The 27,926-nt window shown below is 37.7% G+C and overlaps 1 protein-coding gene across 2 annotated transcripts; it reads right to left on the reverse strand.

Moving 5' to 3' along the window:
* Positions 1–627: 627 nt before the first annotated feature.
* On the reverse strand, positions 628–27,795 carry dmrt99B (doublesex-Mab related 99B). Of its 2 annotated transcripts, none has more exons than XM_028312347.1 (4): positions 27,415–27,795; positions 25,229–25,381; positions 23,655–23,769; positions 628–1,738 (listed from the first exon to the last, which is right to left on the reverse strand). In XM_028312347.1, exons 1-4 carry the CDS (start codon positions 27,517–27,519, stop codon positions 966–968), a joined length of 1,146 nt encoding a protein of 381 aa, XP_028168148.1. In that variant the 5' UTR covers positions 27,520–27,795; the 3' UTR covers positions 628–965. The 2 variants fall into 2 exon arrangements, with proteins under 2 accessions (XP_028168148.1, XP_028168149.1); XM_028312348.1 differs by having other exon boundaries at positions 25,229–25,369; positions 27,415–27,793.
* Positions 27,796–27,926: the final 131 nt, after the last annotated feature.

Here is a 27,926-nt window from a genome sequence, read left to right on the forward strand (position 1 = left end):
AAACATTCTGTAAAAAACTAGCCAAGTCTCGATGGAGCTGCTTGTTTATCTCTAAAAAGTAATGAAATCTAGACAAAGTCGTGCCAAGTCTATGGTTCCTTACTGCGATTTCTTTATTATTATAGTTAATGTTGTGTGACTTGGCCGTTGAACAATCTTTATTAAGATAATTACATAAGTATTATTGAAATACGCAGCTTTATTAAACCTACAATTGACTGGTTATTGTTGAATCAACGTTTTCCAAGTGGCGCGGTAGGTAGCGGTTCTAGCGACCGATTGGTGCAATTGTGTCATGGAGCACCTCGTTTTGTACCCTTCAACGGCCAAGTCACACAACATTAACTATCATAATAAAGAAATCGCAGTAAGGAACCATAGACTTGGCACGACTTTGTCTAGATTTCATTACTTTTTAGAGATAAACAAGCAGCTCCACCGAGACTTGGCTAGTTTTTTACAGAATGTTTTTGGTGGGATTATACTTAGAACTTTAGAAATGGAATGTTTTGTAACGCTACACTCAAATTACAATATTTAGAGAATTTTAAACACTTATGTTTTTGAATAAAAATGTAGAGTTAATATTTAAATTCATGTTTGGAAATTATACAATGTAAGCCTCAAATACATAAAAGACAAGGTGTTCTATCTCTGACCTATGAATTAATTAAATAATTTACAATACAATATAATTGCTTCTTCGAAAAATCTCATTTCAATAACTTATTCTAGAAAAGAAAGTTACCACTAATATAATATTTTGATTTTATATTTCTATCAGAATATTAAACAATATGAATTTATGCTTTTAAGAATAAAACTGTATTTACAATCATCTATGAACTAACTTGCTACTCTACACTCGGTTGTACTCGTACTACAACCGTTGTAGAATATTTAGCTTTATGAGTCGTATACGTCGCAAAGGCCGGTTACAGCACCGTCCAGTATTTCGGGTACCCCTAATCAGAAAAACCTTCGTTGTTAGTATTGTCTGAAGTAGGGGAAGTCCCGGGAGATGGGACTTGGAGTTGACGCCCGTACATCAGCTCTGAAGGGGGCATGAAAGACGAGAGGTACTCGGGCGGAGGCCTGATCACCGTCGGGAGGTACCCTGTGCCACTGTAAGGAGGAGTCAGAAACCTCCTCGACGGAGAGAATTTAAAACTCTGGTTTGAGAGAGGAGAGAATGCAGATTTCGATTGGTAGTTCTGTAAATACGGGGGCGATTCCTGAGCGATGTTGTAAGGAGTGCTGTTGCTTTCAGCGGTGCCGTTTAACATCATGTCCATGGCCGCTACCACGTCACCTTTGCATCTAGCGAGCATCGCTTCGATCTCCTGCCGGCTGCGTCTAGGAAAGACCTTGATGAGGACGTCGACTGGCGACTTTTGGTACGGGGTCTCCTCCTGCGCCGGTTCAGGCAACGACTCGGGCTTGCGTCGGAACATTTTGTACTTGAAGTCTTGGTTTGAGTTCTCCCATTTCTCTTCGTCTTCCTTCTTTACAGCTAACTCTTCTGGTCTTTGTTCTTTCATGGAGAGGTTTTCGGGAGTGAGGGATGTTTCGGAGTGGTCCTCGAGTTCTTCTTCGACGTTGAGCTCGTGGTCGGAGGGCGAGCGAGGGGGTGAGGTTGCGAGAGGGGAGGCGGGGGCGGGGGTCTTGGAGTCCGGGGGCTGTTCGGCAGGGGGGGAGGGGCTGGAGCAGACCTCAGTGATTCGCGCGCGCTTTTGAACTGTTGACAAAGAGAAAGAGGCGGTTAGTGATTTGTTGGGAAAAGTATAAACTAAATACATAATTATTTAATTAAAATATACTGTAATGCAAATGTAACGAATAGTGGTCATTGTCACAATGACTTGAAACTAGAATGCACCAATATTGAATGATTAAAGGAGTATTCTTTAGTTAAAAGTTAACGATAATCAGCCGGCCCTTATACTCGTATCACTAAGTTCGTAGCATTCGTAGTCATTATTCGTAGCAGAGATTTTATAGAAAAATTGATACTCTCTATTCCCCACTACACATAACTGACTGAAAAAGGATGAAATATTGCGCGATACATGATATTTATTTAGTCCATAACTAGTAACTACTATCATTTGTTTTTACTAAACGTGTTTGTTTTATAGCCGCTTTTTGAAGCTTTTAACGTAAAGCTTTCACATTTTAACTCCGCATTTTAATATTTGAAAACATTATTCCTCAAGCGGACCAAAGTACACTTACAAACAACGCCATTATACACAAAAAGAACAATTAAAAATGGTCGCAACACGGTACAGTCGCGCAGCGCAAATTAACGAGCGGCCGCAGTGACGTGTGCGAATTTAATGGGTGGCTATTGTTTCGAGGGGTGAGGGGGGGGATTCGATTACTGTTCAATCGTTAATATGCAATACGGTGCACTAATTTTAATGGGCGGAACCCAACTTGTAGAAATGGAACGGAACACAACGAAATTTTGCTCGCACTCCTTGATTTTGCGAATTTTTTTTCCTCCAATATGAACGTAAAATAAACCCATTAGAACTAAAGATATCATAATAAAATCAATTGAGTGAAATACGGAACAAATAATGCTCATAAAAACCGATCGGAACGATTACAGAAGACACTGAGTTTACGAACCAATTCAAAGAACACAACGATCAATGCCATTCTTTGTGTCGAAAAAGCCACAAAGGGAAGAAAAAATGTACCTCCTTACAATGTCAGGAGGCACAAAAGCTACGCCCTCGCCACAAAAAAATAAAAATCATTAAAATAATACGCCATTTTATTTATGCAATACACTTTTCATTTGTAAAAGAATACTGGCCATTTTGAATATGATTAAAAGCGAGCGAGATGGAAATAAAGTTTTATTCGTAACAGCAAGGGACGGTGAGTTTTGTAATGTATGAGACATCTGCTTGGAAATGATGCTATGTATTGACTGTTGTTTGTAGTGGGCCTTTGTATGGTTAACCAGTCTGCTTTCATTGTAGGGGTAGTGATTTTTTATTAAAACTCCCTGGAGTGGTTTGGAATGAATTTAATTATTTATCATACCTTTATTTGGGTACAGCGTAGACACAAAGATAACAATGTGTAAATTAAATTTTGTTATAAAGTAGCGTCAAAAGTACTGTTAATGTATTTAAACTTAGTAGGTATGTATTTCGTATAGGGAATTGTTTTAGTTAGACTAATCTCTCTATAATACTTTACAAATCTTTGGTGGTGTCAACGTACTGATTAGTATTTACAGTTGGTAGATTAACGGTTAAATTACGGTATTTTGCTTTAAAAACTTATTAGTTGTGCCATGAGCAAACATTTCGTGGTTACATTTTTTTATGGAAAAGGAGGCACCTGATATGTATTGTAGAGTAATTCCTGAAACTATCATGGTGATCATGGTTTTCACAAATATTGCGAAATGTTTTTTTTCTATATGTTGGAAATACCCATCATCCTTGACATCATATTTTTTTATTGATTGTGACATTTTATTGTGTGCGTTAACTCTCTTGCTAGCTAGCTTGCTATAACATTCAACACTCTTTACATTATAAGACTTAGAAAAGTCTGGAGACGGATTAGAATCAAAACTTAACTACTTACATGACAATAATTTAATTTTGTTAGTATTCTAAGTAGTGAGTTTGTGACCAGAGGACGACCACGATCACTCTGTCATCAGTGTAGCGATGAAGAAGAAGAGAGAATTTTGACAGCGACCACTTATTATTTCTGACAGTACCGCAATCATTCCTGTACCAAGAGACGCAATCACGTTGTAAATCAATCAACTGACTCAAAACTGCAAGTACACTTGCCACAAATTAAGATAATCTCCATAAACAACCTACAGCGATACACACTGGTCGGTACACCGCGGACACGCTTGTTGGCGGCCGTCCAGGGCATAGTGTTGCCCACAGTGGGGGATAAATCCCGGGACAATGGGTGTGCTGCGGTGACGGGACTCTTTGGACGAAGTGAAATATGGACAAGTGAGCAATACTACGTAGAGTAGAATGATTTCAGTACCTGCTTCAACCCGTTATTACGAACAGTGCGATTTGCTATGTTCTTAACTGACACTCTTATAGCCAGTCTTACAGCACTCCCATATTCTGGGTGCCGAAGTAGTGAGCAAGCGTAGCCTCTTTTTACGTTTCATCATCACTAACTAGGTGTATTTGATCATACTCAACCGGTTAAATTCAATCGATATAAACTACTGAGATCGTTCTGCCTCCTTCCAAAGGTTGCTGTGCCCTAACTGGATCCACATTGATCTGCTTGAATTGTAAGACCTAAATGCTAATGTGGTGAAGTAATAAAGTATTGAGTATTGAGGTCAAATACTGACGTCTAGTTCACCACCATCAAAGTGGGACGAGAAGACTAGAAAATTTTTAGTCTGCACTCTGTATTAATTTTAACTGTGGAAACTGCTGATTTCTGTCATATTTTTTGTGTGATTATTTGTCTGTATATCAAAATTGTTTTTTTCCTTAATATAAATAAATAAATAAATGTGGAAAAAGGTACACTAGATAGAAGGGATGATGTGGCTTGAAGATGAAGGATAAGGATCACGATGGAAATAAAAAGAAGAGTCAAAAAATTTGCAACAGTACGAGTATATTCGTTTTGCAGGCTTGATACTAAACACTACTCGTTGTGTTAGCTAATAGACATTTATTATCGGATTGGCCAATGACGTAGCTGTTGATTGTGTGTGGTGGTAATAGAAGCAAGACAAAATCCTCCCACCATAATTTACTACACATCTTTGTCTTTTCAATTGTAATTTTCTTGATGTTTATTGCATCAAAGTCATCTCTATCATAGTCTTGGCGTTAAAATTATTTCAGCGTCAAGAGCTTATTGCATTTCTATTAGATCTTTCTTTCAGTCCCTATCTTCTTTATCCCAACTGTCTCTAGCTCTCGTATCACAATCATTACTAACAGTACCAGACTAGTCTGTATTCTGTATCCACAATGCAGCGAGCAGCCTCATTGTGTCGCGTAGATTTATAACGGCTGCGCGTGACGCGCGCGCTGTTCGCGCCGCGTGTTAATGTACATTCATACGCTGCATTTTCGCCAGTAAATCTTGTTTTGCAGTCGGTAGTTGTGGTTTATTACACCGCAATCAAATTGAAACTAGGTTACCCGTGTACAGATTAAAATAAACCGTTCAAATATGGTTTTGGCAACACCAGTGTCAGTAGGTTTTGGTTTCTCAGAATGCTCGCAAAACAAGGCACTGTCCATTTGCATTTGTACTTAATTCCTGATTATCAATAGAGGTTTCACCTCTATGTACAGAATACCTACGTGTGATCAAGATAGCCAAGGGCATCTTGTGAAGTTTTAAAAGCTTATAAGTCTGAATTTCTGAAAATGGTGATTGAGTTTCTTGCAGTACTTTTTTTCAGCACTGCCCTATTTATTGTTCCGAAGCAGTGATAGGGTTAAAGTACCTAATAGTGGAACATGTAAAAGCGCTTTATGACTTTTGGTAAAAAAATGAGCACGATGAGTTAGCAACTTGCTTTGAACCCCCATTTATACTCGTATATCAACGTACGAATAATTTTAAACTCTAGTTTTATTCAGAGCAGTCTACCTTTAGTCCCGACTAAACCAAACTAAGTTCAGCGGCTGACGGACACACATCGGCCGCATTTCAAACGTTTTTCCTCTCAAATGAGCTCGAAAAAGTAAAAAGTAAATGAAAACAAAATGGCCGCTAATTACCCGCTGAAATACGCCCCTCGATTCAGTTATTATAACTTAATTAAGAGTTTTTATTCGCCGGACTTTGAGTTTGGATTGCTTCGTTTTTGTTTACGGTTTGCCCAACTTTTATGACTTTTTGATATTTATGTAGAGGTCGGGAGAGACAAAAGCTAATTTAATGAGTTGGGGTATGAGGAGTAGCCGTGAGCTACAGTTTTGGTAGATTTTTTTTGTTAAATGAATGTTTTTAAGTTTTCTTCTCGTCTAAAGTTGTACATAAATTAGCTATAGTAAGCTAAAAAAGCATGTTGTTGTAATGTTTTGACATTTATCGAGAAAATATTTGTCTATGCTGGAAAGAAAACCAAATCAGCAACAACATTTTGTTTGTCCTAAGCATTATCAACCACAACCACCCTTTACTTATACTTAACATTAAATTAATTGAAATTTATTTTACGGGATTCAAGAAACAGTCATAGGTAATAAGAGAATCACTGAAATTAAGTAACATTGCGGTAAAATCGAATGAAAATCAAACAAAAACTTACCATTTTAAAAAGGTTTCAAAAAACCAAACTGTTGAGTTCAAAAGCAAACAGAGACAGTTCCATATTTGTCCCACTTAAAAGGATCACAAGCGGGCGCGAGCGCGGCAAACATGGGAACTCTACGCCTTTTACAATATATCAACACCGTTTTTTAAACGTCAAAATACCTTGTGGGCTTTGGGTTCTGTCGATAAAATTTTTGAAACAATATTAAATATTGTAGTTTAAGTTGAAACGGTACCACATAACTTGTCTCGTTCCACAAGCTGCGGGTATTTCTGCGGATTTTGCGTAACGGTAAGCCAAACTTAACCATCAGCCAACACCATAAATAGGTGTATGTTAGTGTCATAAATAACAAGTATTTTACATTATTATTTTAACCTCTTGCTCTTGTCAAAATTAAATAATAGTTCAGCTTAGCTATAATTTAACCAATATAATTTTGCACCACTTGAGATAATCTTGTGTTGAGATGTCTTGAACACTTTTTTCTTGAGTCCAACTCTAAAGCCACTATCTAAGTATATTATTAGGGAAACATATTCATGTTTATACACTCTTTAAAATGCACATAAAGAAATTGATTTGATGTGAACAAGCTCCAACCAAATGTCAGTCAAACCGCCGCACTGACTTTGCCCCCGCGGCTCTATTTGAGTTCTACTGTGTGCATAGGATGTTGGTTTGGCCTAAAGGTTCACCACTTCTGTCCTAGACCACACGGCTGGTTTGGAGAACTCAAAAATGATAAAATAGAAAAGACATGCGCATTTGTTAGGTTGTAGGACTAGCAACTACGAGTAAGTATGGCTTATTGAAAAGGCAATTAACAAATGAACTTATTCTTAGAAGTACTGTATATTGTGTAGTAAGATACAGGCACACACATTTTGAATGCTTTGGAGATTATTCACAAATAAATCCTTCACGATAAAAACCCAAATAACAAAAACTAAAACTTACAAAATACTAAACTTATTTGCCCCAATAAAATTTCAACCCCCAACTAAAACGCACGATTTGTCAATGGATTCATTTAATACCGAATTAGTATTTGCAATTCGGTCGTGCGTTTAAAAATTAATAATACACCCCCAAATATCAAAATACCCCAAACTCTGCCCTCGATACCAGAAGTCCATTCTCGAGTGATTAGCGATACGAGAATACGACCCTAACCCTAGCGACCAATTGTTTGCGACACCTATTATTTAGTACTGGGTGCCACCAACTGAATTTCGACTTTGAAATCCACTTTAATAAAGCTCAAACTTAATTGACTTCGAGCTTACCGAACGGAGTAACTTTGAATCGGCGGGTGGTAACAATAAAACCAATTGTTGGGCGCTTCTATTATTGTCTGCGTTTATTGAATTTTAAACTCTGTTATTAAGAGCTCAAAGTTCGCGATTCACTGGTTTGTTGGCAGGAACATGTTCGATTGAGGAATTAGTATTATATTGCAACGCAATCATACGGTGGCCGGGCGATAGGGTTGCTGCTTTCATGAGTGTGTTTTATTTTTCATAATATTGTTTTACGTATCATCATATTTTTTCAGTTGTACTTTGTGAAAAATGTAGTGCGATGAAGGCAATAGTAATTTCATCAGCATTTACTCCAATATTCTGATTAACTGTTGAACGCTCGCAAGTCGCGATTAGTTTGCATGAAATTCAAAAACTTAATCAATATCCGCTCATGTTCTTTTTAAACTGTTTTCTTTTTCTGATACGCTCTAATGCAGCGGTTCCCAAACTTATTTGGTCTACTGCCCACTTTGAGAATAAATTCTTTTTAGCGCCTCCATTTGTAGTCGAGTGTCGAGTGCTCAGTCGGTGTCTAAGAGTCCTCCTAGTAAATGACGCCTCCCAAGCCTCTACACAACGTCCTGATTTTTTTTCTGGGTCTCTTACCGCCCCCCTTTAAGCCTGCAGAGCCCACAAGGGGGCGTTATCGGCCACTTTGGGAAAGACTGCTCTAATGTAACACTAGTCACATTAAAATGTACAAGATATCTTTGTATAAGGCTTTTGCTGGATAGTTTTGTTGGTGATTTTTTATATATGGCAACCTTCATACATTTATTAGGTTGGCAGTCATGGCCATTATGTTGGTACGCTTGTAATTTTTTCTTTACTCCTTCCTGTGTGGTCGCTAATCGTAGCAACTATTTGTGTGTCTGAAGAAGTGAAAATACAGTTATAATTATTGAAGTTCCATCTTTCATTTTAATATCACATCAGGTTATGGGCCCAGGCACATATACCGGACTGATTATAACTCTCGTCAGTAAGTACTGCAATCGGCGAAAAGAGAGGTTAGAAAATACACGCCTAGCGTGGTCGGCAATCTACCTCGAAGGAAGAACTGCTGCAGGAAGGCAAGATGGAAGATTATAAATTCAGCACAATCAAACTGGAGGGTTCCAAGAACTGGAACATATGGAAGTTCCAAACAACGGTTTTGTTGCGCGGGAAAGGCTATATGGACATAGTGGAGGGAAGGAGTGTCAAACCGCAAAAACATGAAGAAAAAATCATTTGGGAATCAAATGATGCAAAGGCTCAAACGATTCTGGTCACACGAATGACAGAGGAGGTCATGATACACCTAATAACCTGTGAGACATCAGCTCAAATGTGGAAAAAATTACAAAGTGTCTTCGAGCAAAAAACTGAGACCAGTGTTCACATTGTCCAACAGAGATTTTTCCAGTTTAAGTATGAAAAGGGAATGGAAATGTCAGTGTTCCTATCTAAGATACAGGAACTCCAAAATCAACTGAAGCAAATGGGTGAAGAAATATCTGACAAGTTTGTAATTACCAAAGTTCTCATGTCGTTACCAGATGAATACAGACATTTCATTTCTGCATGGGAATCTGCACCAGATGATAAGCAGACATTCGATAACCTGGTAGCCAGATTATTGGTGGAAGAGGAAAGAGTGAAGGAGAAAGACGTAGAAACTCAACAAGCATCATCATCTGCGTTCATCGTGAAAAACAGAAGACCTGTAAAGTGTTTTAAGTGCGGGAAAAATGGACATTATCAAAGTGATTGCAAAAGTAATAGTGGTAATAGGAACAGTGAAGAGAACGTAATGAACAATAACTGTTTTTATTGTGGAAAGTTCGGACATTATAAAGCGCAGTGTCGGTTCAAAAAGCAAAAGGCCAATATTACCAATAACAAAACGAAGAGTAATGCCTTTTTAGTGTCAAACTTAAAATACGAAGTGCATAAATCGCAGTGGTTGGTAGACTCTGGTGCTAGTGATCATATGTGTAGGGATCGGGCATTGTTTACATCATTCTCAGTTGCATCGCAGAAGTACGTGATCATCGGTAATGGCGCAATGATTAGTGTCATGGGTTGCGGGCAGGTGGCGGCACAAGTGTCAAATGGGAATGAATGGATAGACACGGTCATAGACAACGTACTGTACGTTCCAGAGTTAAAAACCAATCTAATGGTACCACTGAACTATCACAAAGAAATTATCTAGAAAATGTTCTTATGAGATTTAACATGGAAAGTTGTAAACCAATGTCAACCCCTATGGACCAAAATTTTAATTCAAAGATATTTAATTCCGCTGATAAATATGATGAAAGTATTGAAGGAATTTGTAGACAAATTATTGGTTGCCTTATGTACGCAGTTTCCGGAACGAGGCCTGATCTTTGTTTTGCTGTCAGCATGTTAAGTAGATATCAAAAATGTGGAAATAGTGTAATATTAAATTCACTCAAAAGAGTATTGCGTTATGTGAAACATACTTTAGATTACAAGTTGGTTTTTAAATGTAATGATGAAATGTTGAAAGGTTTCTGTGATGCAGACTGGGGAGGTGACCAACAAGATAGGAAGTCTACCTCAGGGTATTTATTTACTTTTTCAAACTGTTTAATTGTCTGGAGTTCAAAGAAACAGACATCAGTCAGTCTTTCTTCGACAGAATCCGAATATATTTCAATGAGTATGGCTGCTAGCGAGGCATGTTGGCTTGTAAATCTTTTGCTTGATTTTAACTTCCCAAATGTTTGTCCAGTAGAGTTATATTGTGATAATCAATCAGCAATTGCCAATGCTAGTACAGATTCAGTGAAGCGCTTAAAACATGTAGATATTCGATATCATTTTGTAAAGGACTTAATAAAAGATAATAGAATTTCAGTAAAATATATTAGTACTACTAAACAGCCAGCTGATATGTTAACTAAGGCTCTGAGTAGAGAATTAATTGAACTTTTTTTAAAACTGTGTAATGTAATGTAAGTAACAGTGTAGATCAATAAATGTATGAATGTTGAGAGGGGGTGTTGGTGATTTTTTATATATGGCAACCTTCATACATTTATTAGGTTGGCAGTCATGGCCATTATGTTGGTACGCTTGTAATTTTTTCTTTACTCCTTCCTGTGTGGTCGCTAATCGTAGCAACTATTTGTGTGTCTGAAGAAGTGAAAATACAGTTATAATTATTGAAGTTCCATCTTTCATTTTAATATCACATCAAGTTTTAAATGTAGAGTCCCATAAAGTGTATAAATAATTACTTTTTAGGAGTAGCAAAATCGATCCTGTCTCATGATATAAAAAAGTATAGTTAGCGTGTGTTAGCCCTACGTGCAGGGGTTGCGAACTCCAATGATATTACGTGACTGTGTTTAATATCGCCCCTTTGTTCGCCACAGATAATAAATATCCAGTAAACAATATTGGATGCTTGCACTTTATTAATTTTGTTACGAGTGCACTGCGGAATTACATTTAATTAAATACTTCAAAGGATCAAAGGCTTAGCATATTTAGTTGTATTGTATTGTAATGTAGTTAGTAAGCGCTGTTCGAGATGCGACACGTATTTCATTAGTTTGACCAATGTAGGACTAGAATACTTATGGTATAATCTCAGTGCCTCTAGCTAGACATAACTTTGTGTCTTTGGTATCGAAGCGATCACGAAGTCAAGTCAGATTTTCAGAAACACTGTATTGCATGCGTTTCCTCTTTTAAACCACAGATAAAATCTAGTCTTTATTTTTCCTTGCCCTGGGTCTAAAACTGTGTATCTCTTTATCAAAATCTATCAAGAAATTACAGTAGCTTTACGTGAAAGAATAACCAATCCATCCCTACATCCTAAGAAACTTTAGCAAGTTTGGTTGTATCTCTAATGTTAGGTAAATACAGGAAAGGATTTTACATCAAATAAGAACGAACTGTTTAAAACTGTTTAAAGAACTGAGAAACTTACAGCTTTCACAAATGCTAGAATAAGATAACGCCATGAATTTAAAAAGGAGAGCAAATAATTATTTCATTTTCTCCACGTTTATAACAGCACAAACAATAGATACGACATAGACACACTTTATGTCAAATGTCTTTATATTTAACAATGTTAATAGGTGGTAATTGCTAATTAATTCACACAATACTGATTATAGCCCTCTATTCACAGCATCCCCTCTAACATACTGTCCAGTCCTAATTACAATTCAAGGTTTTGGACCTACCACAGCCTCTACTGAATACAAATGTCAACTCAATGATTTCGTGACCATCTAGTCCTAGACAGACATTTAAAAATGCATGATAAGAGATTAAATTATTGACAGCATTAGTGGGACTTGTGTGTGCAAGAAAATAACAGTTGCATAAAAATACATCATACTCGGTTATTTCCGGTTTTTACTAGGTATTACGTATGATTTTGATGAATCTGAAAAAATACGAAGATGATTTTTGTATGTAAAACAAATATTTTTTAGCAAATCTTTGAAAATCAGCCGAATAGGGGAAGGCAATTGCTAAGTCTTCATTTCATTTGAGAGTTGTAACACGATCGACAACCATTTAATCAAACCAGTCGAAAAAACAAACGTACTTTGTGAAAAATTTAATAAAAACACAGACTTAAGAAGCCAGACCCTGCGCATATCGAATTACTTATACAGTTATTACAGCTTTACAACATTCGAAATAGAGTCGATATTGCTACGCACGTGAATTAGAGGTAGAGACGAACGATCGAAATCGTTTTCAGACGATTAGCGCTTCTTACAAGGTGATAAGGTTGATGTTTGCGTGTGGGCAGGGGTGTCACACCGTGGGCAAACAATTTGCTGGATAAACGATGCGTGTATCAGTTTCAATGGTAAATAAAAAGGGAAAATATTGGATAGAGATTCGGTAGAAGTGGCTATACTTGGATACCGAGTGCCGTAACTTTTGAAATCTTATTCTTAACTTAACGAGTAACTATTACTTTTTGCATACCTTTCATTGCAAAATGAAACTAAATCATGACTATGTGTTTATAGAAGAATCTAAAACATTTGATACTTGTGTAGGTTAAGTTTTATAACAAAGCTAGAGTCAGATTGTTAACTCTCTCTCTGCCATCTCTTTTGACATTGTATTGGTGTAAGAAAAGGTGTTATTTTCAACCGACTTCAAAAAAAGGAGGAGGTTCTCAATTCGACCCGTATGTTTTTTTTTTTTTTTTTTTTTTTTTTTCATGGTATACCTACATAAATATTAATTCGTCCTAATAAATAAGTAGGTTATTAGTAATTATTTTTCTACTTTTTAATGTAGGTTTTTTGGAGTCGGTTTTATTTTTTTTTTCATTAATTGGTACAAGAAAATTCATTTTCCCTTGTTTGAACAATAAAAAGAATTGACACTTGTGTCCGGGAAAGTGTCCAGTATAATTTTCTGTAAATGGACAAGAAGAATGAAAAAATCTCATTAAAACTCCCTACAAAAGTAAAGTCTACAGTACCTTTTCTAGCGAAATCAATTCCTTGTATAACATATCAAACACACTCGACGGAACCCTCCGCGTCTGTCGATTACTCAACCATTAACCTTCCCCGACTGGAGGACTCTCCAGCTGACAAACTGACACTACACGACGCAATATGTACCCTACCATCCCGTGTTAAAGTTGAAATTTTAATAACGAACACGACCCCGATTCTATGACTGGTGGTACTCAAAAAAAGATCTTAACACAAAGAGATTGGTCTTAGTTTTGTGGAAATTATCCGGAGATATTTTCAAGGATGAACAGAATCACTTGCTCGTTTTAACAGTGATTCCAATTGAGTTTTTCTTGTAAAAGGTTTCAATAAGCGGTCAGTAGAATGAAGGTATCCTCGGCTCCGGCCCACAATGGACTTGTAGAGGGCTCATTATTATCAAGAGTCATTCAACACAGTTTTTAACGATAATCACTTTTACAAATATTTGAAAAACCCGAAATGCTCAATGAGGGCACTCGAATCAAATATAATAATAGTAGGCTCGAAGATAATGATTGACTGCATTGCTACTTGTTATATTTTTTCAATTTGTGTTAGTTATGCAGTTTATATTTTAATAGAACGTTAGTTGCTTCATGCTCAAATTTTTGAATGAAATTGAGCAATTCGTAATTTTGCAGGCCCTCAACGATCAGTATGCCTGTATTTGCTTTTTAAATAGGTGGCCTATACTGTCAGGTTTAGCTTCTAAAAGTTGTTTTCATACGTTCGTTTGAAAATATGCGTTTTGCTCGTGATAGGAACATGCGAAGCCACTTCAGCCACAAAAAATATCTAATTGCTCAACTGAACTTTCCCTATAAATCATTTGAAAACGTCCGGCTCTCCAGAATAGCTGAGTTTAAACTCCAGCATTGAAACGCAGACCAAAACATTCACTGAAAGTTTTTAAAACATCGCATCAAAGCTGGGGGTGTATTCCAAAAACCGACTACATATCGACTCTACCCTTCTTTCTCACACATGAATATCCCAGCATGAGTAAAAGAGACAAAAATAAGCCAAAAAGCATCGAATTCGTTTTCCAGAGTAGGACCCCAGGATTAACCCTTCTCTCCACAAAACCTGAGCAAATTCGTTTTATTTATACAATGTGGTTCCATCCTACGCTGACCCCGAGTAAAAAGAGATGAAAGATACGCTCTATTATGAGCGCAAAAGGGATAGTTAGACTGTCCAAGTGGCACTTGAAATGTAAATGGTATCGGTTCGCGCGAGTGAGATGAATGTTATTTTTAATAGGTTGGAGGGAGAGGGCAGAGGTTGAGGTCTGCATGCGCTCGAGTGGATGGCGAATACCTTTAAAGACGACTCGAGTGTCGGTCGAGAGGCGAAAGATACCCAGAGGGACATTAACTTGTAAATGTAAGGAAAAGCACAAGAGATTCACCTTGTTATAACCAGGTATGCAATCATTTGGAGAGCAAAGGAATTAAGATGTTTTTTTCCGAATTCTTGGTATCCAATTGGGTCTTTTAACTGACCTAAAAGACGATAGTGTATAGGTAATTACAATAAGTAGTATAGGTGGAGTAGTACTCACAAAGGATAATCTAAGGTAGAAAATTTTTATTGGACAAATAAAATGTATGTTTGAAATTACCTTGCTCACGCTAGTGTGACTACTTCATCTGGCAACTTTGTGAAACAATTAATAATCCTACCTTATAGCAACAATAATCCTTAAGCAGTGGTGGCAAAAAAGCGGGATTTTTTCAAAGCCAAGATAAGAAGATAAAACTCGGCAAGTGTTTTACCAAATTAAAAAAAAATCTCCTAACGGATAAAATTTACATTACATTCAATGGGCTTTAATCATAAAATAATAATCCATAATCGCATCAACAAATCCCATCGTTTAAGATAATGCCACCCCAATAAATAACAATTCCCAACGAAAACCCAGCAAATAATCAGTAAACAGAAAACCAAAAGTGTTTTGACAAAAACCGGTAATCCAATACGGTAATAGCCCCAACTGCCCGTGACAAGTGTCGCGTTACCATTCAGCAACTGTTCCGGGTAGGGTAGTTGTCACTGATGGTGATTTTTTATGGGTAATAGCTCCTTTGTAGGCCCGTGCCCTGGTGGATGTTTAATGGTGTCACTTGATACTTTAGATCTGAGACTAATGTGGTTTTATGTGGTCAAAACTGGGTTAGGCGTTACCTCAGTTTGTATAGAAAACACGCGCGGCACAACACACTGACAACGCGTTTGCGCACGGGATTCGTTATAAGTAATATGTCGCCACGCGGACCGCGACGGAGCGCGGTGCAGTGTGATAATCGCCTTAGTATTGTTGAAATTAACATCAATTACGAGTACGGTAACAAAAGTATATGACTCCAGATACACTAATTTTCATGGGACCAAAATCCGAAGCACAGTGGGAATGTAAATAGTACGCGAATCAGTAGGTCAAGATGCTGTAAATTGTAGAGCATTTTTATTGGAGCAATCACCACGCATGATTAACGGAAACCTCAGACGTTTACCCCTTAGTTTAAATAGTTAATAGAATACCTAGGGACCGAGTTTCCTGCGTTGCTCCTTCTCAGCGCTAGCCCTTATTATTGTCCCGAAGTATTGCTAGAGTTAGGACGTGCAAAAATGGTTTTTATAAATCTGGTTATAGAAAATAATTGAATTTTAATTCAAATACTACACAGTTTTGCCATTGCATAAAAGGTTAAACTTTAAAGAGTACACACAAAATGAATATTTGCATACCCCCCAACGTGCGGCTATAGAATCGAATGGCGAAGGTCAATCGATCATCCAGCAGGGCGGGTGATGGAGCACCCTTCGCCGAACGCTGAACAGTAATTACTGTCGGCCAGATGTAATCAACTTCAGTGCGGATCATGTTGACGAATACAAACAGCGTAGAGGTAGATACTACGATACGATTAACGTCCGTTTCTTATTATTCAATCGATGCGTTTACACTTTAATATTGTTTTTTTCTGAATTTTCTGAAGACAGTTGACGGACGGATTTGAATTAGAACTGATTAAAGAAAAAACCAGCATTATTGGATGAATCCATAAATCTGTTACCGCAGTATTACTATAATTTTTTTTATCAAAGTTAACTTACAAGAATATTTACAATCAGCATAAAGTACAAAAAGAAATCAATCCTTCTTCTCTTTGATGCCACTTACATTTTATTTTATCACACAAGATTCTCTTGTCGTACAACGTTGGGAATTTTTAGGATGTTTTTTGGATTTCAAAGTCCCAGGATCTACCATACCCAAAATGTTTCTGTGTGTCCATAATCTCAGAATGATTTCATGAGTCTCACGAATCAGACATTTTGTAATATTATTGTAGGAGATAACCGACTAAGATCGTAACAGATTTTCAAAAGCAGTGTTAAAGTGCAACTCTATATTTGAACTTTCAAGTTACACTGCTGTATTTTCCAGTTAAAAATATTCAAATTGAATTTCACTTCGTACCAAATGAAGAAGGTCGTAATATCATATTTTTTTCCAGCATACATCTGTTGAATAGTGAGCACACGTTCTCCCCGGGTGAGCCCAAAGTTTAATTTGCTCGAGGCGGGGGGCGGATATATTAACCGCTACACCCATCTCCGTGTCGCTCGTATTCAGTGAAATAATGGTGTTAGAGATATTTTTCAGATAGGACTATGTTTTTCTTTTTGCATAATGAAATCAGCTACTGTCTCTACCTACAGCTATTATAATTATGTTCCTATCCTACTTAAAAATCTCTACATTGATTCCAACAACTAACGACAGGGACAACCACGACTCACGTTAGAATGTAGAATATAAGGATTGCCTACTAAGACAATGCAGATTGAGTCAAGTTAACAAGTCTATCTTTAGACATACTACCTTGATATACCTAAGAAATATGAATAATATGAATATTGTTGTTAACGAAATAATCATTTTTCATTTACATTTTCTACGATCAAAAACAAAACACAACGCACTCTACACAGATGTTACTTGTATTAACTCCTAAATACAAAAACCACTCTTCCAGACTATACTTACTCGTATGATGTAAAAAAAAGCTCTTACTACAACTACATAGAGATAATACAGTGTGTAATTAGATGTATCGTTGTCTGTGATTTTGAAAGCTAATTTGAAATTGTGAAAGAAGTGAAATTGTGAAAGCTATTTTTCCAGACAGATTTCATATGGCTACCTTAGATCTTCCCTAACCTCGTGGTAAAGTTGGCAGCGAGCAATACACCAGTAAAAGCAAGTTATTTCATAATAACTATCTACAAAGACGATGGTTATAGCGTGTGGGGGCGACAATAAGTGTATCAAGCCGCATTCCAGCGCGTGCCGCAATATACCGCCACATAATATCAAAGAACGCACCATGAAGGAAGAAATGTGGAGTCATTTTCCTACTTGGTCACAATATCTTGCAAATAATAAAGGAAGGAATGTAAAGTCATTTCATATGAACGCTCTATGCAGAGGAAAGAAATGTAAAGTTATGATCATTCGTTTACATAGTGTTTGCAAGGAATGCACAATTAATAAGGGAACAAATCTATAGTCATTTTATGTCATTTGGACACTCTTCCAAAGAACGCTTTATAAAGGTTTTATATCACTCTGCTACATTATTTGGAACGTTCGATGAGGGAAAAAAATAATGTACACTCACAAAGTCATACACATAAGTTTTTCGATTATTTTAGCACCATGTCCGATTAGGTGCAGAAGAAGGCACACCAAACCAATTCTGTGGTTGTAATAGTTGCTGTTAGGCAATAAAACTGTATAGTCTTATGACGTATTCGTATCCCTTTACTTTTCTATAAAACCACACCCGTTTTTCTCCTTTCTTAGCAAGAATGCGGCGCCGACTGTGCGAGGGCAAGCAATAACCGCCCCACGCATTCCGGCCGCTTGATACTGCGGGATATTGCTGGCCGACTGTTCACACCAGTGTGTGTCTTAGGGATCCGTGCCCAAAGGGTGCCAATGGTACTTCATTAATATACCTACGATGTTTGGCTGTCTCTCTGCCTACCAACAGTGTAGCGTCACATCAAAACGTGATAAATAATATGTACGTTAATCCAATAGTTTTTTTGTTTCCACCTTTATTTTAAAATCTTTAGAAATATGAATTCTTGAAAATGACATTATAACAAATATTTGGGGATGACTCCGTACAAGAAACGTGTTTCATTCACAATTTTGTTTCTATTTCTAGCTATTGCTATTAGATAGAATAGAAGATATGGAACCCTTCGTATGTGAGACCATCTCGCACTTGGCCGGTTTTTCTTTTCACAATATCAAACGTATAGGCCAACACCTTTGTGTGAAAGTTGACTTTCTTGCTTCGTTGTGTCCGATTCTTTACGTTTTAGCAAGAGTAAGTACTATTGAAGAAAGAAAGAAAGAAACATTTATTGCCATGGACATCACAAAAGACAAAAGAGGTAAAATGGAAAAAAAAAGCAAATAAGACAGAGGTGACATAAAACATACAATGAATGAGCAAGTAAACTAAGCAGTGCCACCCTGTCGCACAGCGATGCCCATCGCAATGGGACCCCACTCAGCATATGCCGTGGCCCCCGGTGAGGGAAGCCACGACGCTGGTTTTATTGATGATTTACTGATTAACAGACTATCCTTCTCTCATTTACAAAGAATATGTGCAGTAGAACAATGATTATAACATAAAACTCCTTTCAATTGTCTTGTATGAAGCATACCTTAGCACATCATTGGGACTCTACATAATCTTTTAATGTTTCGAAAAGTTTTGTTTTTTCCATAACAGTTTGTTATTTCATGTGATTAAATTGCCAGCCAACCATTTGAACGCGTTCGAAGCTGGGTTCCCTACGTTTTATCGAAAGTCGTTTCATCGAAGGTCGTTTCATCGAAGCCGTTTCATCGATTGGTCATAATCTCGAACGTACGAAATATCGAATGCCGTATCATCGAATGGTCACATTATTGAATGGTCGAATCATCGAATGTCTTAGTGTCGAAAGGTTGTTTATTAAGTATCAAATATGGCAACATGGGAGGTGACGTTAGGCTGACTTGCACAATCTTACTTTAACTGTGACAAACTTCAAAAATCTGTCAAACTCCGGTTATCGTCATAGATACGGTCAAAGTTAGGTGGTCCAACTCAGCCTAAGTTAGTTTAAACCCAGCTTTTTTTCCGTAACTTAAAATATCCAACTATCAAGGTTTAATGACTTGTGGTTAAGTATTAAGTTAAGTATCAAGAAAATGCGTTTTCAAACCACCAAAATAGTAAAAGAGTGGTAAAGTGATTTAAATTTAGAACGTCAAAGTTGGATTTCGCCGTATGGATGTTTTTTTAAATTTAGCTTGTACCTTGTACTAAGGAACTAAGGCAAAGGCGTGAGTGCATCATATAGCCAGGTCTGGTGGCCGAACGCTATTATGTTATTCAATAGCTATTTTCACTTTATAAACTCATTTTTTTTATATCGATGTCATGGTCAACTCCCTTACAATTAAAAAGTTACACACTCGTTGAACAGTAGTTTAAAGTGAGTGAGTGTAGTTTTATTAGTCACTAGGTAACTCTTTAATATACGACCTTTCAACGCTAAGATATTCGATGATTCGACCATTCAATAATGTGACCATTCGATGATACGGCATTCGATATTTCGTACGTTCGAGATTATGACCAATCGATGAAACGGCTTCGATGAAACGACCATCGATGAAACGACTTTCGATAAAACGTAGGGAACCCTTCGAAGCTCACAAAACCCATAAATTAAAGCCACATAAAAGCTAGTTTCATACATTTAATAATTTAGTTTCACTAAAAGCAAACTTCGCTTTGATGTTTAAATTTAAATTAAGCAGCTAGGCGAATTATAAACATTTGTATACAGCAAAATGCTGGAGTGGAGTGACTTGAAGTGTCGCAGCAATTAACTAAGTAGGGAAAGGCATTACCGTAGGGAGAGCCTGTCGCAACTTGTCGCTGAAAAGGTAATGAGTGTAAACTGTTTCAAAGAAGGAACCAGAAATGGCGCCCGGTATTATGTTTATATTTGTACTTTGAAGTTTGGTACCAACAGTATAAAGTTGCTTTAAGAAAAGAAAGGCAAATAAAAAGGCTAATGTCAATTTCAAAATTATTGTGAAATGGAATTGCAAATTACTAAAGAAACTGAAAAGGTGACAGAGTTTCTTCTGCAACTTCTTCACAGCCACAGACGATATGTTGGCTGAAGTGGTGGTAGAGCGAGCTATATTGGGACGTGTATGAGTGCCCTAGATAGCGCTTAGGTATATTAAGAAAATGACACTTTATGTATGTGGATATGCTGAATTAGTTTCTGTTTATTTTACCCGTGTCTATTTTAGTTAGATTATGATATTGGTTTGCTTTGCAAACAGTTGTATGAAAAAATAACTTAATTCAGTTACATTAAATCGCCTCCAACTCGACTGCGCCTTGGAAATGTTTCGTTTAGCGCTTGTAGTTAGGTGTGAGACGCAGTTACACTTTTCCGTACGTATTCATTTGTGGCACAGAGAAATGTGTGGACAGTCTGGATGGACTTTGCACTAGTATACTCGCAAATTCACTCCCAATTCGGAGGTAGTTAGCCTCTTCCACAGTTAGTATTAATGTGGATACGTGTAAACAATATTATCCCTTAAACTGGTAGTTCTATCTGTCTGCATTTTACTTGTGTAATTTGGTATAAAGTGATTGTAAGTCCCGTTTTAAAAAAAAGCTTGTAAAAAGGCCGTATCACTTTGTAGTGTCAATCAGTCAGCGTTCGCAAGAATATCAAATCATCTCATGCGAAAAGTCCCGTTTAAATAAACAACAAAAACCTATGAAAATCGGAAAAATCAGACGAATAACATACTGTCTGTTGCGTTTTCAGGCTAGTTTTCATAAATAAAAATTGCAGAGTAAATATAGAGCCAAAAAAGTAAAGCGAGAATTTACAGAATAAACAAAATTGGTGCTAAAATCTATATTTTTGTTAGCTGTAGGCCCACTCCACGCCACCCGGGCTGCCGCGGCAACAATATCGACGCGACGTCATTTTTTACACTTTCCACTTTTCTGTTTTACACTTTTTTACTTCCCCAGCCGGCGCAGGGTTGACGAATAAGGTTCCACACAGCGAAAATCCACCATGTTTAAAATTTAAAGAACTTTCCTTCGCCCGATTTGTCTAAAAAGTACTGAACAATCAATTAATGTTTAGTTTAGTCTTGTAAAGACGACAAAACTACCAAAATGTTTATTTTTAGGACAAGAAACTGTCGTGACAAAAGTAGAGGCAGGTCAAAGCTTCTTAAGACTTAGGTATACGAGTACCTTTATCAATTTATAGTTGTTTAGCAAGTAAAACTAAAGTGTCTAGTAATAAAGAGATAAGAAAATCAAACTCTTTATTACTAGGGCCTTTTCAGGGCACTAAACGTCCCAAATACAGCTTGCCCTAGGACCACATACACCAGGGCAGTATATCAGCTAGTGCTGAGAAGAAATTACCGAAGAAACTCGGTCACCTACCAACCTACTAGCTGCGTAGCCTTAGATTGAGTCAATTCAATAGTATTCCTAGCGAAACTGATAAAGAAGAATACGACACGACAACACAGTAAGCATTCGTAAGCGCTAGGCCTCATCTTCCTACAGGATCATCTTAGAAACAGAGTTGCACATCATCACTGCCAAGTGCCAACCCTAGTTGCTCAGCCGACGCAAGCGCGAGTGGCAACACTTAGTACTTTGTGGGATTTAATTGGCGCGCTGTTCTTTCTTCTCCGTCGTTTGTTTTTACAACAGTTTGAAAGTTGCCAGCGTTGCGATTGTTAGAACATTTTAATTTAAACGGTGTTTTAATTGCAATAGTTTGGAGTGTGTTTATTGGCTAATGATGTGATTGTTCAGATTCTGTAAGGGCAATCGAATACGTAAATGGTAGAGTCGGGAACTAAAGTCGAACGTTTTTAGTGTTTTTAATTTGATTTGTGACATTGTATGTTAAATAATAATCTGACTGATAAAATATTTGTACGTCTGCTTGCAGGCTGAATACATGGGAATTATATTAGCTATAAGACCTGCTTTGTAAAACGAGCATGTAATTATGTATTCTAGCAAATAAATTATTGAATTTGAATTTAAATTATTGAATTTACTTAAGGCGCAGGGGGTTAAGTATCTTTGCTGTTTAAGGTTCTGTTAAATTCGTTTACAAGTGGTAAATGAATATTATAACACTGAACGAATTTGTATTGTTTGAAATAGTATTACGGCAACGACCAATACGTACTCGACTTATCCCACTTTAGAACACGGCCCAATCGCCAACTTAACCGCCCAAGAAACAAACAAAATCATGCGAACATTCAAATTTCATAAGTTTAAAGAAGCCATCATTGCTTTTACCGTTGCTAAAACCTGGCTGTTTGATAAAAAGACACGTATGCGTGTTAGAATAACACTAAACAATACAATTTAATTCTTGTCAACTGTTAAGTAAATATTCTTTGAACACGATTGCTTGTCGTTTGCATGTGAGACGTGTTTCCCTGTCGGGTCCACAGCATCGGCCGGAGCCAAGGAGCCAATCTTGGGCGCCGCGGGGCCTTCCCGCCGCAAACGAGCGCATTTCCGCCCGCCCTACAGAGCTCAGAGTACAGACACTGTACCGGTATATGATTGTTGTGTTCAAACGGTGTGATTTGTCTAAAGTTCCTATTTATGTTCAGTTTGTTTTGTATGTATGTAGATTAAATGATTTTTGAAAGCTTTCTAGTCTTTCTAAATTAATCATGGTTTGTGAAATAAACAGTATATATTGAATAATGATTGTTATAAAGGACTTCGTGAATTAACGCTTTGCTTTGGTAAAAAGTTATGCTTTCAATCATTCATTTTTATGGTAAGAAGTTGAATTTCTCGGTTAAATCCTCCAAGTAAGCTCATTTACAAAGTTTAGCTTACAACGAAATGTAAGCTTGCTTGTGTTGGTCACAGTAGCGATCCTCCAATCGCAAAACCGCAGTCCGATGCCGACACCGCTTGGTCTATTATTGTCATAATTTACGTTGGAAGAAATCCTTAATTTAGAATTGTTCATGTTCTTCACATAAACGTTGTTTTCACTGATTGGGTTTTTACTTACGGTGGGTTGGAAATAGTCCCGTTACCGACGAAAGGAATTATAGTAAAAAAGTCATTATTAAAATAACAGTGTCTGAAGGCCGTTAGAAGTGGGTCCACCATAACGTTCAGTGGTTGACGTACTAGCAATCCTTGAATCTTGAAACGGCAACCGATTCCGTTTGCCACAATTGGAGATAGGAAGAAATATAACCGTTTCAGCTATTATTGCCACAATCACGGTTGAAGACATGTAGTAACGTGGTACGTAAGTAGACAACTCAACAGGCGAGTAGCCTTCATCCTGGAAGAATGTATGGTAGTAATAAGGTAGCTAACTCACCAGGCGAGTCGTCGGGCACGTCGGAGTAGTGGTGCGGCGCGGTCTGCCCGGCGTAGAGCAGGTTCAGCTCCCGCGCCTCGTTCTCCTCTTGCGCCTGTTGTCGCCGGAGCGCCACCTAGAACACGAATTTGGAGTTAAAAAAGATACGATACATTACGATAGTGCAGACCTATCCAGGACGAGGCCTGTCCCTGTCAAACCGGTTTACCAGGTGGCACGATTTTAAGGAAAGCCACGCTCTGGGATGGGTGAGGACGGCTGACTAGCCGCTGCGTTTTTAAACCGCAACCGGTGGACCACTACCAAGTTGGAGTTAAAAAAGACATAATTTATTCTTTATCACGTCTTATTAGTATTACTGTAGAAATAAGTGAATATCTTCAATTCTTGCGTAAAAATAAAGAATTACAATCTCATTCGAATTTTACTTAAACGATGAGATCTCTGAAATATAGAGCGTCAAGCAAACTGAAAACGGTTGTGATAGATTTTGACTTTTACAATCTAAGTTTACAATTAGAAAACTGGCTAGATCAACGCAAGGCAGTTGGAAAAAGGCGACGTGACATCTCACGAACTGAACTTTGTTTCAGTTGCAAAGGACGTGGAAGCGAGCCAGTCCATTGACAATAGCACAAGACATAAGATCAAGGACGCTGCCAGAGTCATCCGTAAAATGCGAGAGCGTAACTTCCAAGATGACAGCGGAATTTTTAGTGAAGTCAGTGTTTGTTCTTCTCCTTCAATGTAATTCTTGGCAAGAATCACTCCAAGCGTCTTGAATTGGAAAATTTTAATAACGTCAAATCTCACACCGACCAATCATTATACTGTGTGATGAACTGATCACCGTTGACATTCGTTAACACCATCTTGGATGGCCATTTTCTTTAAATTTTCTCTGCAATTCACTGTGTTGTTAATGTTGTATTACTTTGCCGATGCAGTCATAGCTCTCTTTGCAATCAGCGTGTTTACCACACCACTCGTTACCAAGTCACTGTAAATTCTCTCACCTGCGCTGCGCCGCTAACTTATGTCTTAAAGATCTAACTAATAATGAAATCTTGATCCGTTCAACCCCCGGGACTACTCAACCTTCACTGGTTGGGTTTCATTGGAGGTCAAGCTGTAGATCCTGACTATACAGGAGTTGCAGTGGTGAGAAAGTGTGGTGGGATATGTCTCATCTCACCTCTGCTACCATGACGCTCTGTCAGGCCTGGCCACAGAAGTTGCAGCAGTGGCCCGTTGGATGATGATGGTGGAATATCAGACTATTGACGTAGTCATGATCATCATCATCTCAGCCATAGCACGTCCACTGCTGAACATGGGCTTCCCCCAATGCTTTCCATGTTGCCCGGTTGGTAGCGGCCTGCGTCCAGCGCCTTCCTGCTACCTTTATGATGTCGTCGGTCCACCTTGTGGGTGGACATCCCACGCTGCGTTTTCCAGAACCTTGCTGCCTCATCGGCCGTCAGTTTTGCGTACTATGTGCCCTGCCCATTGCCACTTCAGCTTGCTAATCCGTCGGGCCTGTAAATTGACGTGTCCCTATAATATCCTCTCACCTGTGCTGCCATGACCCGTTGCCGTTCTGCGATGAGCGTGCACTTCGCACACACGCAATCGCGCCAGCGGCAGTAGCGCTTATGTCCCTTCAGCGCGGAGACCACGCCGTGGTTGCGGCAGCGAGCGCATTTTGGGGTCCTCTGCGAAAACAACTAAGATGGGTTAACAGGAGGAACTGGAGTCAGTCTATCTGGGTGCTACTTGGGTAGAATGGGGCTGTTTGTGACACGACAGAGAACGCTATTGATGTACTGCACACGGCGCATACTGGCCAACGAGGAAACTTTCGGCCTGCATCTCACCTGGGAAACTATAGACTATAGACCATAGAGGAACTGGCTATCTTTCCTCTAACTGCCGTATCATTTTTCTCTATAATATAGCGTTCTCTGTTGTAACTACCTGTGTAGCTGCTAGTGTCACAACTTGTCCCCTACCTTTTCTTCTTGTGAAAAAAAAAATATGGCAATGACTTGGCTTTTGTAAACTTCGATTTCGCTACTCTTGCATGTATCAAAATAATAATATCTTCATCTTCAATATTATTAGGTACATTGCAGTACAGAGAACAGCCTTCAAAGTAGACGTTTCATTGTAGATTATAGGAGAAAAAGGGCTTAACTATTCGTAAACCATTACAAAAATAGAAATAAAATAATTACTGCTATTTTGTTTATGTTTTAAGTTCGAACAAGCGTAATGTGGTTAGAGAATAGGTAGAGCTTTCTGTAAATCGGTTCGGAAATTCAGTATTTTAAAATTCATGAACTCTTATTTCTTGGCAAGTAGACTGTAAATTGCATTTCATAAACACAGAGACAACAGTGATCACCTAGATGCATCCTGCACGGCCTAGTACAAAGGCATTGCAATAAAGAATTGAAGACGTCTCTGTCGACCCAAAAGTAATAAAAAAGGAATTACAGGAAGCAAATCGAATATGGCCATGGTGTAAACCTAATATTTGGGATTAAATACTGTCAACAAAAGGACTATTATTGCTTTGATAGAGACGAACATGAAATCAAGCTTAAATAAAACATTTTTTAAAAGCAAACTGAGGTACACATTTCATCAAAAATATTTCTATAGGGTTTTCCAATAAGAGGTGTAATTTTGATAGTCAAAGAAAAATGTATTTTTTTATGTAAATGATCGGATGTTTATTTCATTATAAAGAGGGAGGTAGGTATGCCGTTATGCTGGGTTACGTTAGGAAGGTTATGCTTTATAGAAGAAAATATTTAAAAGATACTGCATTAAACATGATCGTTTATTATTTTTTAACTGTTGTTTGATAACAGACCCGATTTCCAAAAAACGCTAAGGGTACCTTACTTAATATCGTTATTATTAAAATTAAGCTATTATCGTGTTACAATATCAACTGGAGTAATGATTAACATTAACAAAATACGAGTCACTACCATCCACAGTCTTTTTTTCAACCAACTATTTGCAGTCAGTCATACTCTAATCAAAATATCACGTTACAAAATTATCCCAAATGGCAAATGTATTCGTGGGTTAATGTAACATTATTAAAGTGTCACGTTACAAGTTGCCCCTCGTTTATGTTAACACGGTTTGTTTAAATTAACAATGCTACAATGTAATTTTATTAAAGGTATCAATTACGGATACGGAAGTGCCATTGGATACTGTTTTGATAATTATTAACCACTGATTTTTATTCTTTCTTTCTTTTGCTTTTTTATTTTTTGCTTTATGATTCATAATTATAGTTTATTTTTCTTTACTGTAGGTCTTCGTCAAAAAGGGTTTTCGTCAAAAATGTAGAGTAAAGAATTGAGTAACTTGAAAAGATTCTGTTTAGCAAAATTATTGGAAACGCGGACCTCGCGGCACCGTCGCTTCGCCGTCGGTAATTTAAAATTCAAAGTTCATATTTTGAGAACTTTTATCACAGAATTAAATTTAATTAATTAAATACTTCAGTAAAGAACTGAATAAAATTGGAGAAGCACGAATTTAGCGATAAAAAATCATGTTTCCTTTTTTAAGTCGTGAAAGATTACTTCAATATTTATTTTTATTTTATGCTTTTATGATGATGATTTTTTTTATAAATGAAAAAAAAAAAACTAGTGATTTCCCAATTAAACAAGATGATGACAAAGATCTAAACACTTTCTCATGAAGGTCAGCTTAGGTTAGAAATTACCTGATATCTTTCCGAGGCTCTGAGGAAGAATGGAGGCAAAGCAGCCAGGACTGGGTGCTGCACCAGCTGAGACACATCCACTCCGTTCGGCAAAGACATTTCCATTATAAGACAACTAAACTACCCCTAAAAAGTCCAGTCGCAACTTCAAACACACGAACAACTCATTTGAAAAGCACAAAAATTCCAATTTAAAAAATATTTCCAACACTGAAACGTTTCAAACTGAAAAAGTTCCACCAAACGTCAAAGTCGCGATTTGAAAATGGAACGCGCAACACTTTAGGCGACGTCTCGCCCCGGGTTGTAACCAACACTGTTGCTTCATTTTCGGCGGACGAACAAACTGACAGTTGCCGGGGCATTGCGCGAACGAGACGGCACGAGTGCGAAACGACACACTGTATTCAAGCGCTAGCTGCGTCCCGCTCTCTCTATAGTGTTAACTGTATATGTTGTATCATCCGGTTATATAAAATGTAGTCAGATGAGAGCGCTTGTGCAGCCAATGG

This window comes from Ostrinia furnacalis, unplaced genomic scaffold, assembly GCF_004193835.3.
Source record: "Ostrinia furnacalis isolate ACB-3 unplaced genomic scaffold, ASM419383v2 OfSCF3905, whole genome shotgun sequence".
Lineage (NCBI taxonomy): Eukaryota > Metazoa > Arthropoda > Insecta > Lepidoptera > Crambidae > Ostrinia > Ostrinia furnacalis.

Bases quoted from the DNA above. Each gene is read 5' to 3' on its own strand.
- dmrt99B (XM_028312347.1), bottom strand. From the start codon at position 27,519: ATGGAAATGTCTTTGCCGAACGGAGTGGATGTGTCTCAGCTGGTGCAG. The intron at 23,770-25,228 runs GTGAGAGGATAT...TTCGTGTTCTAG, and splicing joins AACGGGTCATGGCAGCACAG to GTGGCGCTCCGGCGACAACA. The intron at 1,739-23,654 runs GTGAGTTAGCTA...CTTTGTCAACAG, and splicing joins CGTGCCCGACGACTCGCCTG to TTCAAAAGCGCGCGCGAATC.